The sequence below is a fragment of the Anolis carolinensis genome, chromosome 5 (genome assembly GCF_035594765.1).
Source record: "Anolis carolinensis isolate JA03-04 chromosome 5, rAnoCar3.1.pri, whole genome shotgun sequence".
In the NCBI taxonomy this organism is placed as follows: domain Eukaryota; kingdom Metazoa; phylum Chordata; class Lepidosauria; order Squamata; family Dactyloidae; genus Anolis; species Anolis carolinensis.
The window spans coordinates 84,321,303-84,344,798 of NC_085845.1; the positions used below are offsets into that span (position 1 = coordinate 84,321,303).

At 40.3% G+C, this 23,496-nt stretch overlaps 1 protein-coding gene across 6 annotated transcripts in view; it reads left to right on the forward strand.

The window, feature by feature from the left end:
- srpk2 (SRSF protein kinase 2) overlaps positions 1 to 23,496 on the forward strand; it is a 141,396-nt gene that overhangs the window by 42,561 nt on the left and 75,339 nt on the right. For 4 of the 6 annotated variants that reach the window (XM_062983506.1, XM_062983503.1, XM_062983502.1 and 1 more), the window contains one exon: positions 20,050 to 20,113. The exons of 1 other annotated variant lie outside the window; for it this stretch is intronic. In XM_062983506.1, the coding sequence (XP_062839576.1) occupies positions 20,076 to 20,113 (38 nt within the window). In that variant the 5' untranslated portion in view covers positions 20,050 to 20,075. Of the gene's footprint in view, positions 1 to 20,049; positions 20,114 to 20,540; positions 20,685 to 23,496 lie in introns of those variants that run through there. One more of the 6 variants, XM_062983505.1, reaches the window with a different exon arrangement.

Genomic DNA, 23,496 nt, shown 5'->3' on the forward strand with positions numbered 1-23,496 from the left:
GTTCTGGCTGGTTGGAGCAACCATCCCCAGAGGACCTAAGTATTTGAGGTGGATTGTACAGGAGAAGGCTTTAAAAGTCAAAACCAACAGCTTGTACTTTGCCTGGAAACTAATTGGCAGCCAGTGCAGTGACTTCAGGAGAGATGTTATATGCTCACTCCTAGATGTTCTTGTAACCAGTCTGGCTGTTGTATTTTGAACAAACTGGAATTTCGGATCTTGGTACAAAGGTAGCCCAATGTAAAGCACATTGCAGAAGTCCAACCTTGAGGTTACCAGTGTGTGCACTACCATCTTTAGGTCCTCCAAATCTAGGAAAGTGTTCAGTTTAAAGCAGTTTACCCAACCGAGTAAACAATTTGAGTACTATCCAATCCTTACATGTTTTTGATAAATCCTGCCTGGTCAGGCCTTGCCAAAGGTGACATGCATCGCAAGTTTGATCCTTATCAGGTTTAGATATAAGGGTAATAGAGGCATCATTTGTCATGCCTAAACTCAGAAGCAGATGAAAGGCCCCCTCTGTTCCAACTGCCATTGGCCTGGCCTCGGGGGCAAGAAGAAGAAACAGACACAGTTCCATTATTTCTACACCAGAAGCAGTTGAAAAGCAGTGTCGTGGCCTAGGAGATGAAGAAGAATTTGGACCTAATCCCTTCTTAAGCTGCCACCTCCAGTTCTTTTTCCAAGTATTCCAGTTTTGATACATTTATGTACATTCCTTGGAGGTATAATTCAAAAGTTAAAAATATTAGAATTGCAGGGATTAGCTATTTTTCCATTTTAAAACCAGTACTTCTTTTAAATGGATCCTTTCCAGTAGGGTATTCTTACTGAAAAATACTGCTATTGTTTGTGTGTTGCTTTGTGCCAAGTGTAGTTTTTTGTAGATTTAATAGGGGGTAGATGCTTAACCACTGATCTATCCCCCTTCTCCTTCTTTCAATAGCACTTTGTTGGTTCCTATATTTTCTACTTCATTTCAAATACTTCTTCCATGAAAATGGAGACAGACCTGGGAAAGGGAAATTGGTATGTGTTCACTCTTTTGACTTGTCATTTATTTCCTTGTAGTTTGATCTGTCCCTACTATACATTAGAGAATGAGCCGCAAAAACAGGCTTTATTGGTGCTTTAGTATTTTTCCATAATGTAGCAATAACAACACACATTCTTTTAACCCTGACAGACTTTGAGCTATAGGTCTTTCTTTATGAATGGAGCGCCCGTAGTTAAGCTATGAGGACTGCATGACAGCTACTGTCTCTGTGATTCCTTCCTGCTCTTGTCTCAGAGGTGGGAATATTAAGTTTGTAAATTGATTTGATAATATTGAATGTTAGATATCAGGAAGTTAATTCTCTACGGTAAACACGAATAATCAGGATTGTTCAATTAATTGAGTTATTGTTAATTAAACCATCATTTAGCATGTTAGTGTTGGGTCAGACTGGTGAACTTACTGACTGGCATGTAGCTTGTCATTGTTGACTTTAGGGGAGCACACTTTGTCATTGACTTCCTAAAAATAACTGTTTTTTGTCCTTATAAACTTGCCTTCTTTCAACCTATAATTTTTCCCCACATTGACTTCAAAGCCCAAGTATGATTATTGTCTGGGAATGGTATCATTCAGTCTAATATCTAGGAACTGTCAGTTTGGGAAGGCTATCCCAAAACATAGGCTTCCATTTTACAACTTCAATTAAGTGCATCACACATCTGCACCTCTCTTTTCTCTTCACACCCACTAACATACATACTACACTCACACTACAAATGTCTTCTTTGTTAAAGGTTAATAAAGAGCCATTTCTTTTGGTTAGAGGGCATTGGTCCACCACAACAATAAATGGATAACCAGTGAATCAAAAGTGGAGAAATCTTAATCAGAAGTGTTTTGAGAACTTCTGAGTGAATGCAGGATAATTTTTGCTCATCTGAACCATTACATTCTTTCTGCCTCCTCACATTCAAACAAGAAGTGTGTTCTTCACAGATCAGTGGTGCAGACACATATTTCTGCATGTAAGAGCCAGGAGTCCCAAATTCAATCTGTGTCACTTGCATTTTTAATGATCAAGTACCTAACAATCCTGTTATTCTCTGCACTTATTTTAATTTAATTGTGTAATTGAAGGCTGGGATAGAAATGGGGAGGAGGGTAAAAAGTGAAATGAGAAGTATGAGGAAGGAAACTGAAAAACAGAGACGGGGGGAAAAAATAAGGGATGAGTTCCAGGAAAACTTTGCATTTCGTTATCTAGTAGCCTAGCATTGTATAGATAATATGCTTAAGAATTGGAAGGGGTTCATTCACAGAATGCATTCTATACAATAGAAATGGATTCAGAATATGATCAGTATAAAGAGGAGAAATTGCTAAACAGAGTCAAAATATAAGGTGTACAGTATGTTGAAACCAACATGTGTAGGTCTAAAGACTTTATTGCACAGAAGCAGGATGATGATACCTATTGTAGGATGTCATACAACACTGCTTCTTAAACTGTGGGTCCCGACCTCTAAATTAGATCTCCTTAGCTCAATGTTGGAGTCATGTGAAAATTGGTCACAGTAAATGGTCTCTAAATGCCACACATTTATACAAATCTGTTAGTAATGGTATTCAGTGTTTACAGTGGACTTTGCTGAAAATACTTCAGCTCTACTTAATAATAAGGAAAATCAGCCCATTTAACAAGCTGTAATTGCTGATTTGTTATCACGATATGTTTGATTTTTGTATCTATCTTATATACCTGGGGCCACATAAAATTTATCATGTGGAAAGGGGTCACAAGTGGAAAAAGTTTAAAAAGCTCTGTCATGCGATAACTGTTCCCAGTCTGCCAACTCCTTGCGATTAAGTCATCAGTGCTATTGACAAGGAAAGTCCATCAATTGCCCTTGACTGCACTACGGTTCTGGGACTTATCTCGTGCAATGAGATTCCCTGGCTTCTGTGGAGATGTCTACTCCTCTTCGTGAGAAAAACTGGAAAAAATTACCCAGCACTTTGCAGTTGTGAGCTGCATTTAAAAAAGTGAGGAGAGTAGCAGCACAGCAGGAGAACAGAGTTGTGCTGCTCACCCGGAAGTGCACTCCACACTGCTGTGATATTGCACTCGCCCAACATTAGCGGCTGTGTAATTTCTCTTGTCATAATGATGGAAAGTAGCTACAATCCCCCTTTGCAGAAATGCTGTAGGATGTCAGCATCCTTGCAGTAATGTCTATTACATAGTTACATTTTCAGACTCTTATGTGGGATATCACTTGTGCAGATATATGTATATTGTCTCTGTGAAATACCATGCCTAGATATGGAAAAACAGTAGTTGTGTACTATGTTTGCATCTAATTTCCACATCTGCAGACTCACTTTCTATTGCATTTAATTTTTGTTTGTTTTGTTGTTGTTTAATTTTTATTTGTAAGAATGTAAATATTCACATTGGAATTTCTGTCACTTACTTGCTGACAAGTCAGGTGTGCATCTCACCTAGCTGTTGGTGTCCATGAATCCATGTCCATGAATCATTAAATATAATTAAGTTTATATGCTGCTTCTGCAAAATATTGTTCCCAGGGTGGGTAAGATAGATAACAATGAAATTCAGATTAAAAACACGACCTTAATTAAAGTATAAAAACAAAGCTACAGAAGATGGAACAATAAAAGATATAACTGGCAGTGAATGAGATAAACTTCCTTTAGCAGAAGACCAATTTTAAACACCAGTGTCCTGCCCGAATAAAAATGTATTTGACTGACAGTGGAAGGACAAAGAGAGAAGGGTGAACTGGCCTCTCTTAGCTGGGAGTTCCAAAGTACTGGCTGAGAAGGTCCTTCTGTCCTATCCTCACTAAACATGCTTCTTATAGTGGTGGAACGAAGAGAACCTCCCCTATTTTATTTATTTTCATCCCACCTTTCTCTCAATATGGGGACCCAGGATTGCTAACAATGAACCTGAGACCATACAAATTAAAAACAGAGCCAATACATTCTAATTAAAATATGAATATAAAAATTAAAAAAATATTTTGTGTCATGAAGCATAAAAATAAAAACACAATAAAATACATTTAAAAGTCACACAGCCCACCACCCCCAATCCCGCTCACTCCATCTCCAGCAATGTTACCTAAATGCCTGTCGGCAGAGGTACATTTTCCCCTGCCTGTGAATGGTAAACAGGGATGGGGCCATCCTAGTCTCTCTTTAGTTAGGGAGAGAGTTCCAGATACTTGAAGCAGCCACAGAAAAGGCCCTCTCCCTTGTTCCTACCAAGCGAAAGTGAGAGGGTGGTGAGACAGAGAGAAGCCCCTTGCTGTGACTCAGCTAGAGTCTCAGAGTGACTCTGATGGGGATTGTGGGATTCAGGTTCCAGATGTTCAAGATGACGGAATTCAGGTTCAAGATGACTCTGATGGGAATTATGGGATTCAGGTTCAGAGTGTCCCTGTTGTGAGAGATGAGGAGCAGGGAGGCATTCCCATGGCAGGGAATGGTGTTGATGATACCGAAGCTAGCCAGGTGCAAAGGGAGGATAACTCCCAGTTAGATAGCATGCAGACAGAGGCTGCTGCTAACGAGCTGTCTGGCCTTGACGAAACGACATCTTTGGATCGAGCTGGCCGTTTGGAATTTCGGGTTCGCAGGAGTATCAGATTAGCAAACAAAAAAGAGAAAGAGGTCAGAGGGCAAAGAAATGCATTCATGCTGTGCAAAGAATATTAAAGGGTATGCTGAGAGAGAAACGTTTGTCAAAAGCAATGTCTCGTTTGAGTTAGAAGCAACTCTTGCTTTCTTGGATTATCCTGCAGCTTTGTGTATTCAAGTTCATGAGACTATGTCACGTATTAATGGAACCTTGTTTTATGCCTAAGGTCTTCTTGGATTATTCTTTATAGCCTTGGTTTTGCAACAATCTTTTGGATCTTTACTTTTGCTTTTTAAGAACTATTTATTTCCTATTTCCTAATAAACTATAAAATACTTCAACCTGTGTACAGCCTGGTGTGTTCAGCAAGGTGAAACTAACCTGAGGTGTGACTCCCCTCTCCAGATGATCATAGAATTCTAACAGACTCATACCGAGAGATACAGTCCTTCAAATAAACTGGACCCAAGCTGTATAGGGCTTTATAGGTCAAAACCAGCACTTTGAATTATGCCTGGAAGTAGGATGACAACCAGTGGAGCTGTTGCAACAGGGGAGTTGTGTGCTCCCTGTAGCCAGCCCCAGTTAATTATCTGGCTGCTGCTCTTTGGACCAAATGAAGTTTCTGAGCACTTTTCAAAGGCAGCCCCAAATAGAGTTCATTACAGTAATCCAGTCAGAATGCCATCAAAGCATGTACCACAGTGGCCAGATCTGAACAGGATCTAGGAACAGGCTGTCGCACCTCAGGTTAGCTTCACCTTGCTAAAGACACCAGGCTGCACACAGAATGTAGTCTTTTGTAGTTTATTAGGAAATAGGTGGAAAGCAGTTCATAAAAGGCAAAAGTATAGTTCCAAAAGATAGTTGCAAAACAAGGCTATAAGAAACAAATCCATGGGAACAATAGACATAAAGCAGAGTCCTTTCAATAGACACCAAAGTCCCAGAAACGAGGTTACATCCAAGCCATAAGATAACACAGGAAAGCAGTCTTGGTTCTTGATTCAAGCGAGGAAATTGCTTTGATGAAGATTTCCCTCTCAGCCAACTGCTTTAATAGCATAACATGAAGGCATTTCTTTGCCCTTTGCCCTCCCTCTTATTTGCTATTCTAAGACTTCTGCAAAACCCCCAAAATTCCAGACTAGCTCGATCCAGAGATGCGGCCCCATCATCAAGGCCACAGGCTTCGTTAGTGTTATCAGGCTGAAGCTGGGAGTGCTCTTCCTTCCTGCTTCTTGCACTTGAGAATCATCCTCATTAACAACAACATTTCTTCCCGTGGAAAAGCTTCCCTGCTCTTCATTTTCCACAGCAGGAACACCCTGCACCTGAATCCCATAATTCCCATCAGAGTCATCTTGAAACTCATCCTGAACCTGAATCCCATCATCTTGAAACTGCATCCCAGAATTGTCATCAGAATCACACAGAGGCTGAGCCACAACAGAGGTGCAGTTAGCACACTCGTTTTAGCTGCGCAAAAGCACTTCTGGTCGCTGCCAAAACCTGGGCCTCCAGGTGCAGAACCGACTCCAGGAGTTCCCCCAATCTGCGAACCTGTGTTTTCAGGGGTGTGTGACCCCATCTGACACAGGCAGAATCCCTATTTCCAGATCTGTCTTTTGACTGACAAGGAGCACCTCTGTTTACCAGTCCAATACAACAGCCAGGCACTGGTTTAGCACAGGAACTTCAGCATACTGGTGATACACCCAGCAAGGATATTAAAAGCTGTGTTGGAAGGTGGCAGTATTTTTTGCTGTACGTCTCACTTTTTCTTCTCCCGGTATCTCAAAGCATCTTATTCGCACCTGAAAGCTTTTTTTAAGCTATACATTTAGTCATCATCATACTGAATTGTGACAATTGAAGTAAGCATGTCAAATCCCTCATTTCTTTCCTATTTTCAGATTGTTTTCACCTTTTCCTTAATTTTTGCTTTGGTCCCTGTGTTTTTTTAAAAATAAAAACAATTTGGGGGGCCCATGTCAAAGCGGAGGCTTCAAAGTATAATTTCAGATTCGGAAGACCAAATCCTCCTCTGTTCTTTAAATCCGTCATTATTAAATTCTTGATCCTAACGGGAACGGCCTGTTAGGTACCCGTTTGTACCACTATGGAGGCTTGCGTCCCCCTGGTTCGATCCCCAGGGAGAGGGGAGCTGAAAGCTCTACCTGATCGTCAGAAACGGTGACCTTCCAAGAAGCTTCTAAGGAGCTCTCAGGAGATCCGTCCCGCCACCATCTAAGCTCACCAGAAGTTCCGCTTGTAACTACAAAATTGAGAAAAAGGAATGGATATCATTGGAAGGGTTCCTCTACTTAAGAGAGTCTCATCTCAAGGGATAAAACTTTACAATTATATTGCTTGAATTTTGCCTGAAAAGTTGAATTAGGCCTGAAAAGAGATCAGTAGCCCTTGATGCCCTTGTAACAAGAGTCATTGATTTGTTAGCCAGTCGCCTAGCAGTAGTGTCCTGGAGTAGTTGTAGCATTCTGAACACTTTTCACAGGCAACTCTACTTAGCCATGTGTCATAAAGAAATAGGTCTCATTGACCAGTATTGGCATGTTAATCTCACCTCAGGCCCGGCCCAACACGGGACGCCGACCACGCCCCCGCTTTGGGCGCCATGTTGCGGGGGCGCTATCGAGCCCCACAGGAGGCGGGGCCACATCTGGCCCCGCCTCCCGTGGGGCTCGATAGCGCCCCCGCAACATGGCGCCCAAAGCGGGGGCGTGGTCGGCGCCCTGGCCCCACCTCCTGCGCTGCACTCCCTGGCCCCGCCCCCCCACACAGCGTGAGAGGCGGGGCCAGGGAGCGCAGCGCGGGAGGCAGGGCCAGGGAGTGCAGCGTGGGAGGTGGGGCCAAGTTTGGCCCCGCCTCCCGCGCTGCGCACCCTGGCCCAGCCACCCTGGGGCAGCCAGGCTGTGGCAGAGGCCTTCCAGGCCGCAGCAAAGCCTTTGCTGTGGCCTGGAGAGACTCCCGCCGCAGCCTCGCTGGCCCAGGCCGGCTGGGCCAGGGTGCGTGGTGCATCGCGTGCCCTGGCCCCGCCTCCTGCGCCACCCGCAGCGCGAGGGGCGTGGCCACGCTACACAGGGGCGTGGTCGCGCGATGCGGGGGGCGGGGCCAGGTATGGCCCCGCCTCCCGCGTTGCGTGGCCACGCCTCCCGTGCTGCGCACCCTGGCCCAGCCACCCTGGGGCAGCCAGGCTGTGGCAGAGGCCTTCCAGGCCACAGCAAAGCCTTTGCTGTGGCCTGGAGAGACTACCGCCGCAGCCTCGCTGGCCCAGGCCGGCTGGGCCAGGGTGCGTGGTGCAGGAGGCGGGGCCAGATGTGGCCCCGCCTCCTGCATCGCGTGCCCTGGCCCCGCCTCCTGCGCCACCCGCAGCGCGAGGGGTGTGGCCACGCAACACGTTGGCGTGGTCGCGCGATGCGGGGGGCGGGGCCAGGTCTGGCCCCGCCTCCCGCGTTGCATGGCCATGCCTCCCGCACCGTGGGGGGGGGGATTTTTTTTTCCGCGTATGTTTTCAAATGACCTCGGGCCGGTTCTGTCTCACCTGTACCGTTATTCCTTGCATTTTGATTCACAGTGTGTACCTTTGTCATGTCTGGCTTAAATCCCAGTTTTTATGCACCTGTCCAACCATTACTGATGCTAAACATTGGATTAGAACAAATGTGAGAAACTGTGAAAGGTTGGGCCCATTGCATTAGCTCCCCCAGGAGAACTTGGAGAATCACATTCCCTAGCTTTGCGGATCCCATACCCATGGCCTCACTTATCCACTGTTCACACAACAGTCTCGGGCTTTGTGGGGGAAGGGGAGGAAGCAGGAAGAATCATCCCCCAAACAATTTGAGGTGAGAGGTGGGGGAGGGGGAGCAGAAATAATTGGTGCTGCTGATGGTGCTAATTCCCAAAACCAGATCAGACATGTGGGGAGGAGCAGGAAGAATCAGCATTGTCAATGCTGTTACTTCATTGCCCAGGAAAAAGGGGAAAGCCGGCCCGCCTGCTCCAGGGCAGCAAAGTGGAGTAAGCAGTCTACTGCCAGAGAGAGGAGGAGAAGTCACCCCCCTTCTTTCAGGGATGAAGCAGAAGAACTTCAGTTACTCCCCTCCCCACAAACTGGGCAGGGGATGAGTGGAAAAGCAAATTTTTATTCAAAGTTTAAAAATAGAACCTTCACTATTACAGTTTTATAAATCTGCAGGGAGTCCTGGAATGAATCCCCAGTGGATGTATTGTATGACTTTTCACATGCATGTTCCAATTCAACTGCCATTTAATTTAATGGAATAAATGTTCAAGCCAATGTGCATTTTTTGTGGTACACCCCAGGCATAGTTACTCATAGGAAGGTCATTGTTCAGTGGTACATTTCCTTTGGTAAATATCATTGGACCTGTCACAGGGAGAACTGAAAATATGTACATCCTGGGGGGGGGGGGGGGCATCTTTCTTGATAGGAGTATGTTCTCTGTTTTGATATCTACCCATTATATTCTTCTAATTTTACATGTGTCATATCTATTTTTACTTTGAAAGAAGCAATACATTTACATGAACAGTATTGTCCATGTGGCATTGTGCCTGCTACTTGTTTTTTTGTCTGCACAGTTTCCTTCCATTCCTTTGTAGATCATGTTTTTTTATTTTACATATTCCACTTTAGTCTCCTTCCTGAAAGTTTTATATAATTTGTTTTGTGTGCTTGACTTGCCAATAGATCTGGATTATTATTTTTTTCTTATCAGTCTTTTTAGCTGCTTCATGGAAATGAATGCGTTACATTAGATTATGCTCAGCACTCTTGCTATTTGAATCTTTCTCTTGGCTTGCTAGTTATAAAAACTGAATCTCACAATGAACACTCTTAGCAGAATTTAGAATTGTCTATCTATTCCATTGCCAGAATGTCCAGTATTCTGTGCTATTCTTAAGGTTGAAAAATATATTCTAAAATACTGGATTTTTCTAGACAGTAGTCCCTTGTACCTTAAATATGAAGTAGAGTTATTTTGTAATTGTTCTAACTAATGCTTGAATCTGTCATACAGAACACTTTATAAAATGATTATTTCTTAGTAATCATCTTTTTTCATGCTTTAAGAATGATCCAAGCTTTTTGTACTTTTTTTTAGATGTTGTTGCACAATTATTAATCTAGAATGTATAATGTATAAGGCATATAGCATACACACACTGTGGCACAACCACCTGGTTTATCAACTGCTTACTTTCCAGAACTGAGTTCTTTTGGAAACAGCAATCTTGAGCACATTTTTATAAGCAGAGTCACAGTGATAAATTATTTTGAAGTTATTGTGCTTATTTTTTAGTACAAAGGGTTATGATCCCACATTCATCATATACATATTTTTTTTCATTGAATGAGACTTTGCAAGGGTTTAAAGAGGATGTAACAAGTGGCTTCTGACTCTTTTCGGTGGCTGCTCCCAGACGGTGGAACACCTTCCCAAGAGACACCAGGATGGCTGCATCCCTGCTGCCTTTTTGCAAGCAGGTCAAGACCTTTCTCTAGCAGCGGGCATTTGGAGAAGGATAAGGGGCACACTGCTGGGGAACTTGTGGGTAGGATATGTGGGGTGGGTGGGAATTGTGTGTTTTAAAAATAATTTTAATTGCTTTTCTTATCTTTTAACCTAGCACACACAGTACTATTAAATTGTTTTCTAATTTTTGTATTAACCTTGTTTTAAATCGATTGAAGTGTGTGGTTGTTAGCTGCTTTGAGTCCCCTCAGGGAGGAAGGTGGGGTATAAATAAAGTAAGAAATTTAGTAAATACATAATAAATAAATAAATAAATAAATGTGTTTCCAGTATAATTTTTAACATCCAATTCTCACTTTCTTGCTGCTAATGTAGTGCTTTTACTTGTCTGCTTATTTGTTTCACTGTTAAATTTCTCATATGAACCTGCTATGGCATCTCCTTGCTTTCTGAAACGTATTTTCTTGGCAATATCATTTTTTACAGGTCATTCATGACTTAGTACTTTTCTTGTATGTCTAATGTAGCTGTCTCCTATCCACTGGTTTCATACAAATTTGACCTAGAGGCAGGGGAACAAACTTAATGGTTCTTGTCAAAATCTATGTATCGGGTCTGTGGGAGGCAGGAGAATCTACACATGAGGTTTTTTCTCCTGAAACAGCTATATTGTTGACATTTTATCTCTTAGTAGTGATTGTGTTCTGCTTCAAAACCTCAGTGGAGAAAAACATGGTTGGGTCATAGCAGATAATAGAGGTGACAGGCATGAGTAAGTGAGGGCTTAGCTTTTTCCTTCAGTTTGACAACATGTTCTGTTTATTGGAAATTGCCCTTTAATTATTTTGTATTTTATTATATGGCTTGAGAACTTTGTGGACTAAAATTAGAATAAATAAATTTTAACACACAGACTGCCTCTTCTTGTATAATCAAGTTTTCTAGCTACATATTTTTCTAAGCTATTTTTTTTAAAGACAGCAATAATAAGAAGCCAGCTAAAAATAGTTAGACTCTTGATCACAAACTATAAGAAATGAGATGTGTGATATATCAAAAAACATCTGGGAGCAGAAGGATAAATGGGGTTTCTTGATATAGAAAAAGGTTTTTCAGAATCTACAGGTGCATGGCCAAATTTCATACAATGATGTTCTTATCAAGTTGTCAATTTAAAAGCTGTTTTATAAAAGACAATTTTGAAGCCAAAGGAGGTTCCGTTTCCTAGAACAACACTCGCATGGGGAGAAGAATGGGCAGGCACAGTGTCATCATCTTGGCCCCAGCAACTGATGAAAGGTCCTCCATTTCCACTGCCACCGCTGTGACCTCCACAGACAGATTGTAGCAGGCATTTTGATTTCACTTGGAGTGAACTGTCAGCTATGTTCAGTAATTTTGAATTTAAAAGGGCCATTGTAGTCTCTACAGATAACCTTATGCTCTTAATCCCTTACTTGAAACAGCCACCACAGCTTGGCTCTACCTAAATATCCCCAGTTGGCTTCCCCACATTGCTGCTGAACTCTGCTCAGGCTGAAAAAAGAATGTGAGGAAATTGGGCGGGCTGTGTGTTCTTTCTCTGGTTTGAGCAAAGGCAGGATAATGGAGTGGGACTGCCTCTTGCCTTTGTGTTAAGTCTCTTTTCCAGCATTGACCTGTGTATAAGTCAACCAAGATTTTTGAGTGTTATTTTTAAAATATTTTTTAATTATACATTAGTATATATGGTAATTTAGTATTTAAATAACCTCAGTAAATTTAAAATATCTAAACGTAGATATTTGAAATTTTGTCCGTGTGGCATAATTAGGGCATCAAAGTTCTAGGGGATATTTTATTCAAGAACACATTGATTTAAATGTGCTTGAAGCCTGCAGTCACTAGATTACCCCAGTTAGCACATAGCTTTGTAGTCAATACAATCTGAAGCCAAATGAAAGTTTTCTGATGCTCTTAATATTGTGTGGCTTCAAGTTGTTTCCAGATTATGATGATATGATGATCCTAAGATGAATTTGTTCAGAGAGGATTTGCCTTTGTTTTCCTCTGGGGCTGAAAGTGTGCCTTGCCTAAAGTAATTCATGACTGAACTGAGATTTAAATCCCAGTCTTCAGAATCGTAATCCAGTTTTCAAACTACACTATACTAGCTCACAGTCTGATAAACAGTTATAGAACTAAGCACTCTTTCTCTGCTGCAAGTGAATCCCACTCATGAGCTTGGAAGCGCCGGATCTACCCTTCAGCAATTTTAGGGGTGCAGTATGACAGCACACACACACACACACACACACACACAAAAGACCTATTATCCATGGTTTCACTTGAGCAAGAGTTACAGTGCCTAATTGTGATAGTTGGGTAATGGATTGATAATTAAAAGTCTAACTAAGGGATATTCTAACTTGTATAGTGTTCCCTCACTACGTCGCAGTTCACTTTTTGAGGATTCGTTGTTTTGCGGTTTTTCAATAAACTCTAAAATAATATTATAAATAATAAAAAATTACAATTTACATCCTAAGGAAGGGAAGAAGGAGAAGCCGAAGGGAGAGAAAAGGAGCCCAAGCGGCAACGGGAGGAGAAGGAGGCGATTTATCAACACACAATTGGTTGATTAAAACTTAAAATAGTGTATAACTACTAAAATAATGTATAAATATATAACATTCCTACTTTGCGGATTTTCACTTATTGCGGGTGGTCCTGGAACCTAACTCCCGTGATAAGCGAGGGAACACTGTATATATATTTAAAGATATAATTAAATATAATTCAGCATAAAGCTTGTGTCTAATAAAATATTCTAAGATAGAGAAGCTTGAAAGAACCTCTTGCCAAGAGTTTGAGATCAACTGTCAGTTGGAGCAATAGGCAATACTGGTTAAATACCAGTGATCTATTTTGGTATAATGCCATATTCAGGTATTATATATGGCGAGAAGAGCCTATAGGTTAGAACGCAAGAAGATTAGCTCTAAGTTTACACCATACTTTGAAAATGGGTATAGCTGAACTTAATTCTTCTGGTCCAAAACTACTTCCCCAATGCTTTATCTCTCACCAAAGACAAAGCTTTACAGTGGAAATCCCTGATGTGCTACTGTTCACTTTTGGTGGAGGTCTGTTTGGCATGCTGCTGGTACTAGCATGTTGGTGGCTAGAATCAGAGAAGCCTTTGAGTTGGCCATCCTATCCCATTGCTGGGGCAAGTTCAGGAAGAGGTAAGGTTGTCCTGGACATAGAGGCTTCTGATTCATGAGCATTGGATCTTGCTGGGTCATAAATGAAACTCATTCCTGGTGTGTACTTCACAAGCTTCTTAGCTTTCAAATCTGGTTCAGGGATGCAACTGAACTGGATCATTTATATCATGTCTTTCTTCTTGGACAGGACCCAAAGTGGCTTACATCCAATTAAAACAAGATACATCTTAAAAATGATTTGAGGAAAAGTTAACAAACAAACAAATCTAGTAAAATGCAGCTTAAAACAGTTCCATTAAAATCCCTTTCTGCAACATAAATTCAATCCTGCCTAGGTAGGATCCTTGCTGGTGTGATATTTAAGGCTATTTCAAGTGACAGTCTGCAGTTTCGTGCAAAGCTACATGGAAGGTAGTTCTATTAAAAAGAGTTTCAAGAGTTAGTTTCAGTGCTGTGTATATTAAGCCATGTATGTCAATTTGTCCAATTGCAGATATCCTAGAAATCATCTACTATTGCCAAATGTTACTCTTTTAGAAGGCTTAGGTTGCAAACTCTGCATATCTGCTTGTTGAATACATTCCATTAACCATTCTGGACTTCTGAGTAGTCTGAAATGCACATTTTTCTTTTGGTCTTGAGGAGCCATGTCTGGGGTTGCAAGCTACATATCTCTACACATTCACACATACTTATTGATATTAATGGGAAATCAATGATCTTGGAAGTGGGCTTATGTTCTCTAGCACATGACCATTTTAGAAACCAGAGAGAATGGCATTTTCCAGTCACCCAAATGGTTAGTCTGGGAAAGTGGGTAGGCTCTCACCAGCACCAGGGTCTGTACATGGAGTGACTATCCATGTGGCCTTAGGATTACAGAATGTGCATCACAGTTATGTCCCTGAGCTACATATGAAGATGGTCTTACAATTACGTGCCAGATTTAGACTGAAATCTTACACACATCATTCCAGAACCACAATGATAAAAGAGCAGTGTGTTGGGGGCAGGGGGAACACCTGGGAATAAGGTGAACTGAATAAACATGTGTAGGATTGTCATATCAGTCTTTTTCCCCTATGCAAAGTCAGTGGATATACTGAGGACGTCAAAAAAAGAGAAGACTGCAAATGCAAAACAGTTACTGGTTTTTTCCTCCCCCATCCCAAACAAACCAGCAGATGTTTGTAATGGATTATGCTTGCAAAGAGAATGGTGGATAAACAACTATCTATGTCTGAAAACATTTCATTTTAAGGGTCCCCTTCTTCCCGGTCACTGCTGGCTGAAGTGGGGCAATACTCTCCTAGCAAGACATGCCATCAAACTTATGATAGGAAAAACATAATTATATGGGCTAAACATAATATGACCTTCTTTCCGACACAACACAGGGCCTGAAAAAAGCTTCCATGTCCTGATGCCCTTTGTACCACCTCAGTGCTAACAGCCCAGCTGAAAATGACTGTTCTTCACAGATGCTCTTTCTCTCCCTTCTTAAATTCTTCAAGTTGCTTGTTCTCATTAAGGCTGTTTTGGCATCAGTCAAGAAAATAATCTGTCAGAAGTGCTAAACCATAATATTACACATATTTTACATTCACACCATTGGAGTTGCTTATTAAAAACCTGGGATGCCAAAAGATGCTCCATCCAAATCATTATTTTATTTATTTTTAGTCAAGGTAGCGATCATAAATGTATGGTCAACTGATCCTAATTCACAAGGCAATATGAATTCACATCATGCCTTGAATTAAATATCAGAACAAAGTTGTCAGTTGCTTAGAAATCTTTCTTGTTTCTTTACAGAACTATTTCTTTGTGCTTATGTAAGAAACTCTACATCACTGCATTATTGCGTTGATGAGTATGTTTTGTTTAAAACATCTATGTCTAACCTGTAAAAAATTTTAACACCTAAGCATCCCTACAAAACACCTCTTTTACACACTTCCCTTTCCTTTCATCATATTGTATTTTACTGTCCACCTTTTCAACTTGTGTAGTCTAGGTTTTAATCTTTAGTGATAGCAGGTATTTTTGCAGAAGGTATTGGAAAATGTATTTCCATTATCAGAAAAATATGGTCAAATCCAAGTCTAGTAGGAGTAGGTCTATTGACATCTATTACGATTTGATTTCTAAGCTAGGAAACATTTTAATGTGATTTATCAAAAACAAGAAAAAAGATGGCATGATTTGCAGTGGAATGAACTTTCAAGGGATGTATTTTACTCTTAGGACTGACATTTAAAGAGTCAGAGACTCCTTGTTTTTGAGCTTGATTAGTTTCCCACTTCATTTTGAAAACTAAGGGTTTTTACGAGACTAATATACAAGTATTCTTTCTTTGATTCTACTCCCATTAGAGTTATTGTTAATCATAATTGATCTTGAGATATAGCTAGTTTCCCTCTAGTACATACTGTAGTTTCACAAGTGAAATACTTTGTGATGAATAAGTAAATCAGGGAGGTTCCATCCTCTGCAATAGGGTTGGGTGGTTTTCCAAGAAGTTAAGCCAGTATGGTCAGCAATTCTATTATTGTATTAGAACTCCAATCTGTTTTCAAATAATGATTAATATTATCTGATTATGAGTGGAGGTAGAGAGTCAAAAGAAGACAAGTATTATTTGATTTTTCTTTTTCAAAATATTCTGCTTTTGTCCACAAATTGTCCCTATTTTGCTATATATAGAATTCTGAAGTTAGAGAGAAATAAATAATCACCCAATGAAAGCAGGTTGTCTGGTACTAAGATTGCCTTGTATATCAAAGCATCCCTGACAAGATATTTAAGTTTCTGATAGAAAATTCACAGGTTCTTCTATTACTTGGTAGTTCTGGGGGAGAAATAGTGGGTTTTGCTGAACTGAACTCCAAAGACAAGTTTTTAGTTCTTTTGTGAGTGGATGTAATATGTTGTTCTTTATCCATCTTCAAAAATATCTGTGAAATATTTGGGAATGATCAACAGTTCTCTTCCTCTCATACCATGTTTCCTTATTTATCATATTTACTTTTGTCTGTTGTCTAGATCACTGCTTTTTAAATTGTGGGTCCCGATCCACAATGGGGTCCCCATAGCTCACTGTTTGTGTTCCAAAAAATTTGGCCACAGTAAATGTTTTCTGGGCATCACCTAATGGCTGCTTTAGACATTTACACCAATTTGTTGTGCAGTGTTTGCGGGATACTCTGGAGAAGATGTAATTCATAAAAAGGAAAATCGTCCTTTTAGCAAGCCTTGCAAATGCTAATTTGTTATATTTTTATACCTAATTTATATAACTATATACCTGGTGTCATGTAAATATTTCTCAAGCTGAAAAGGATTGCGAGTGGAAAAATCTAAGAAGCCCTGATCTAGATAAGCTGTGCAACTTCCCTGTGACAGTTTTCTGCTTTACTAGTACCTGGAACTCTGAATAGTACAGTAGAGTCTCGGTTATCCTACATAAACCGGTGGGCACAATGTTGGATAGGCAAAACTGTCAGATAATAGGGAGAGATAGGCCTCCCCTTGCTCACCTGCCCTCCCCCCCTCACGTTTTCACTCACTGGGCTAGATCCTGGTTCTTCAGCCGCCACAACCACTGCCTTTACTGCTAAGACCCGGCCCGGTGATGAGCGAGAGAGCAAGGGCGGCAAAGGCAGCAGCGCCAGCAGATGCAGGAGCTTGGTTGCCTCTTCCAGGCTCCTGCTCCTGCTGCCGCTGTCGCCTTTGCAGCCTACCCTCCCTCCCTCTCTCATTCACTGGTCTGGGTCTTAAAGAGGAGGGAGAGGGAAGAAGAAGGCAGGTGAGTGAGTGAGTGAGATAGGGAGGAAGGGCAGATTGTAAAGGCGACAGTGGCAGCAGAAAGAGGAGCCTGGAAGAGGCGGCCAGGCTCCTGCTTCTAACGCCGCTGTTGCCTTTGCAGACAGCCCTCCCTCCCTCTCTCACTCATCAGCTGAGTCTTAGCGAGGAGGAGGGAGAGGGAAAAAGAGGGTGGGTGAGTGAGTGATTAAGAAAGGGAGGGAGGGCAGGCTGCAAAGGTGACAGCAATGGCAAAAAGAGGAGCCTCAAAGAGGCGGCCAGGTTCCTACTTCTACTGCTGCTGTCGCCTTTGCAGCCTGCCCTCCCTCCCTTTCTTAATCACTCACTCACCCACTCTCTTTTTCCCTCTCCCTCCTTCTCACTAATACCCATCGGATAATCCGGAGTGTTGGATGAGTGGAAATCAGATAACCGGGACTCTACTGTACTTGGAATGAGTAATAATTCCTTGAACTTGAATAATAGACTAGCCCTGTTTCTTGAACCATTGAAAAGAGACTTTAAGTATACTGTATACCGTATAATGCATTTTTCTTTCGCACTGTATTCACACAAAATGGGGGCGCCAGGTGGTGCAGAGTGTTAAAGCACTGAGGTGTTGAACTTGCGGACCGAAAGGTCGCACGTTCGAATCCGAGGAGCGGAGTGAGCACCCGCTGTTAGTCCCAGCTTCTGCCAACCTAGCAGTTCAAAAACATGCAAATGTGAATAGATCAATAGGTACCGCTCAGGTGGGAAGGTAACGGCGCTCTATGCAGTCATGCCGGCCTCATGACCTTGGAGGTGTCTACGAACAACGCCTGCTCTTTGGCTTAGAAATGGAGATGAGCACCAACCCCCAGAGTCGGACACCACTAGGCTTAATGTCAGGGGAAAACCTTTACCTTAACCTACTTCACACAAATTATCAGTTGGTATCGGCTCAATTTCTTACATTTATTGCTGCTTAGGTATTTTTCTACAACTTAAGGCCAAATTGCATGTCATATTAAATACGTAATCATACACAATTCACAATTGTTTCATAGTTTTAAAATAGTAGCGTAGTGGTTGGAGGAAACTAGGAACACAGATCCTGGGGGAGAGGATTAAGCTGTTCCTCCCATGCTGTGATTCAGATGAATGTATTTACTGAAGCTGGTATTTGGCTGGATGGGAATTGTGCCATTGGCAACAATAGCATTCCCTTCTGTGCCAAAAGGGCCCTGGCTAGAAGGATAGGAGTTGGGGCAAAATACAAGAGAAAAGGGTTAGCCTCACCTCTGCAGTCCAGATTTCCCTCCACCTTACTATCAATTACGCAGTGTGGAATCACGCATTTACAGTATTGGTGTTTGACACAGGTTTGTGCACAGATTCTTCTCTAGGTTATAATATTTGTAAGATTTCTTCCTTTTGTTGCTATTTTCCAAGGTCTAGCCTAATTGAGAATTCTTTGAATATTTTTATTTTGTGGAAAAGATATTAAGATTCAAATAATATTTTATAAATATTAAGCTTATAGTGAGTATTGTGATGTTCATACGGTTAATATAAACATGATGAGAAACAGAAAATATAATAGCCCTGTTACCATCTGAAATTCCTCCCTCCCTGACAGCATAATAAAATAGCAAAATACATAAAATATGTATTTTATGTTGATGTGTTTTGTCTGTGTTGTACCCCGCCTTCAGCTATGGAGAGAGGTGGTTAAAAAATAAAATCATGATCATGAGCTGTAGTTGACGATAGCTCTACTTCATCAGATCTAATGTGTTATCTAGCATTTCCAGTTTACTTATAGTGGTGGGATGTCAGGTCAGGCAGGCATTAAATGAAGAAAGTACTGACAGTGACAATATATAATAATAATATTATTATTTTCAGTAATTTTGCTGTTTAATTCTATCGTTATAATTAATGTGATCATCTTTAAGGTGCCATAGGAATTTTTGTTGTTTTCTGCAGTAACCAAAAAGCTATGTCTTTAGAAGTTTAAAAATACATATTTTTAAAAATCTAGAGCATTTTCCTCCCCCTCCCCCCACCCCCAGCAGAATAAATGTTTTAAGTTTTGCTTTTAACATTATCTTCTAACAAATCAGAGACGATATGACAACCTCCCCTTTTCCAGAAAAATGATCTGGCTCTTAGCATCTCTATTTGAGTTGATGTGCCAGACGATCTCAGCTTAAGCAAATATAATATGTCACCCCAGCTCTGACACGTTATAGTGGGTGTTGCTGTTTGTGGATGAGAATGTTAAGAGGGGAAAACATAGGGTGGGAAAAAAACCCTTTTAAAAAGTATCATCATGTATAACATATTAAATAAACAGATTATTTAATAGTGGCCATGATTTTCAGTTTATATTTGTACCTAAATGCCTCCTTATGGCAAAATGAATGGAAAATTATTTTCTGGAATTTCTAAAAATATCTTGTAGCATAGGTTTCTGCTAACAAGCTGCGTAAATTCAAAAGCCATTTGCTGGATTTTTTTTCTTAGCAGCAGGAATGTGCCTGTGCATGCAATCTGTTTTAAGAATCATCTGGTAAATGTCAGTTCAAGCTCAAAAGAGGAAACACCCCTCTCTGTGAAAGAAATGGTACTTCCTGCTTTCATAAACAGTCATGTGCATAGTTTAGCAAGGCCTGATGCCTCTGGAGCGTTTTATTTTATAGCACCATTGAATCTGCCTCTGCAGAAGTACAGTGAATCTTGTGGCTTCATTTGGAACAAAGGGGATTTAGTGGGGGGGAAAAACCTCTCGCTAGTAAGGCGTTGGAAAACAAGGGCAGGCAGTCTTTGGTTGTGAATATTTTCTGATTTTTCCAGAAATCAAGCAGAAGATTGAGCTGCTGATGTCAGTTAACTCTGAGAAGTCGTCCTCTTCAGAAAGGTACAGCTACATCTCCTGCATGAACAATTAATGGTGTAGTATGGCTACGATGCAGAAGAGGGTATTTTTACCGTCATGTTTGCTGATGATGTTGATGTATTGCATGCTTGCCATTGTAATGTATTAATTGAATCTGTGTTTCTCATTAAGCCTTTTGACATTTACACAGGGCTATTTTTATTCCATTAAAAATGCCTAATCTGTGCAGCATGCAAATCCATTATACTGTTGTCGGTAACATATGTATGTTTATGCTGCTGCAGTGTGTGTGTGTGTATGTATGTGTTTTTCCATCAGTGAAAAAAGCCCTCATAATTTAAAAATACAGATTCAGTGGCATTTTACATTGCAGATAAACTAGTGAACATTTAGTATTCTTCAGTTTAGTCTGGTAGAAAACAGAGTTGGTTAAAAGCATTATCTTTTGTTAAAAGGGAGTGTCCTTTGCTAATAGCTTAGGAATTGCAAACCTATGAATTAGTCACATTCTGTAAGAGAGATGTGATGCTGCTTCAAGTCTATGCTAGGAAATGGAGCAGTCACTGCATGCAGTAATGGTTCATACCCGCAGGTAAGGACAAAATGACTCAGAGGTGTTGTAGAGCAATCTTTATTCTTTAATCTGCTTCTAATATTCAAAAGAAGCAGCTTGAATATTCTATTTCTATGTAGTATTTGTGTTTACCTAGACAGCAAGGTGCCTAGCAAACAAACCTGTTCAACCATCTTTTTTTCCTTAAGATTATTTTGCTGCTAAAATGTATGATAAATAAAATATATTTCATATGAAGCAGCACTGCTTTTGTTTTAAAAAAAATGCATGTATCTTAGTATTTGTTGTATAGTTCTGCCTTTGCTAGTCATTTGCTTTAAGAGATGACTGCATAATCAATTTAATAGAGCTAAATGTTAAGTCTGTGTCAAATGTTCATCAAAATGTGCATAAGGGGACACAGTTGCAATACACTCAGTACATCTTAGCTAATCGGGAAGAGATAAAGCATATAATTCAAAAGGAGTGTCTAGTGTGTGTCATGTACAGCTTTAAAACAGCAGTTGCTTCATTGGATTTGTATGTGTAAAAAGGAAATACATGTGACAGTAAGCAAAATGGATGGACTTTATGGTGGATTTATGTGACAAAATGCCATAGCAAGAAAAATACATAAAATGGTGTGTGGGGTGGAGTAAGGGAAGAATGGAGACAAGACATTTTTTTGGGGGGGGGGGTGTATGTGTGCATGTGTTTTAAAGGTGACTTTCCAGAATATGAGAAAGCTAATGAAAGGATGAAGTTGTTGTGACATAGAAACAGATGCTCAGAATTACAAAGCTGATTGTATTCAATTTTTCCATCCGTATCCTGGTTCTATATGAGCTATAAATGTTATGCCAATAAAATGGTGGTGGTGATGACGTGAGGGAGGAGGTTGGAGATGAAAATAGCAAGGGAATGAATGCCAACTGTGATTTTATGTTTTCTCTTGAGGAATAGCACTGGTACTGGGATAAAGCCAATTATAACATTGCTATCTACTAAAAGTGTGTATTATGAAGGAATTGATGGATCATGTTGCTCAGAAAAATATTTTAATCCTGGATACGAAAACTAGCAGTTGACTGGAATTAATCTGTTTCCTTAATGCATAAATACACATCAGGAGATAAGGAGGGAGTATATTTAAGGGTATATAATATACTAATGGATCATGAAACATGTCCTTGAGTGTAGGGGGGGGGGGGGGGGAAGAGATAATAGCATGAATAACAGTGCATAATAATGCATACTTAGTATAAATACACTATTAAAAGAATAAATGTTATTCTAGAATAGGTTTGGTTAAACGGGAAATACTAGATATATAATTGCTAAAATTATATTTCGTCTTTTAAAATATAATTACATAATCATAAGCTGTATAAAAATCAGAGAACAAGCCTGTCTTATTTGCAGTGGTCCTAATATAGAGGGGATGAATAACATTTTAAAAGATTATCTTTCTCACAATTTTGGCCTCTTTTTGTTAAAAATGTTTTCCTGTACTTTTAAATGTACAAGATATTTTTGGGGTTTTATAACAGTTATTGCTTACCCAGGAAAGCTAGGCCATTGTTTAGTTTTTGGTTTCTAGCTGGAGTAAACAGAACTTGAAAGATAATCTAAGATGAACATAAATATGGTTGACCCTCAATATCCACAGGTTCTTTATCAATGAAGTCAACCATCCAAAGCTAAATTTAAAAAAAAATCCAAAAAGCAAACCTTGATATTGCCATTTTATATAATGGATCCCATTTTATTATGCCATTGTTTATAATGGGACTTGAGCATCCATGTATTACGGGATCTGCAGGGTAATACCAAACCCTAGCAGATACCAAATGCCCACTCTAATGCACATTTGCACATTAACATGAAGGTTTGGTAATAATGGATAAAGTGACACATATGGAAAACCTGTACCTGCACAGATGTTTGGGACATTCTAGAAGAATACATAGACACATGTGCATATTTGCCAACATTATCTAGACTGTGTTTGAAACCTACAATTCAATGTGCTAATTTGTTAGTCTTTTCCATGCTTTCATGAATATGGGTGGGTTAACTGATAATTCTTCTGCTGGAATAGAACTCAGAGCAGTTGGGAGATGGTGACTCTGTTTTCAGTCTATCCTAAAAACCAATTTTGAAGGGCCATGAAACCTTCTGGAGCTAGATTTTGGACAGCATGATAGGCTGCAGATCATGAGGAAGGAGAAACACCTTTTCCATGATGACTCCTAGCACAGCATTGGATTTAGCTAAGTGTGCAATATTAACAGTTCTTAACCACACCATTATGCACACCATGCTCAGACAGTAATATGGCTTTTTAGAAAGGTTCCTAATATTTACATTAATTGGTGTCTCATAACAACAACAACAACAACAACAGCAACAACTTTATTTCTAGTCTGCCCTCTCTCCCCAGAGGGACTCATACATATAAATGGCAAACATTCAATGTCACAACTATATTGTAATATCAAAAGTATAAAAAGACAATAACATACTAATTGTAGTAAAAATTCCAAATTAGAAAAAAACAATAAATTTAAACTTGACACTCAGTAAAAACATTATTGCACAGAGTGAGCGTATACCTGAACTGAATTAAATGACCAAATTGCAGAGAATGTTCAGTATTTGTAGTAGTTTCACTTAGACCATAGCTGCTCTGGGGTGACAATTATATTAATTAAGGTGCATAGATGTGTCTTTAACTGTTTTTTAAAGGAGAGGAAGATGGGGGCCATTTTTATTTCTTTAGGGAGGGAGTTCCAGAGGTGTGTGGGGGAATCATGGAGAAGGCCCCCTCTCTCGTTCCCACCAGCCGCAC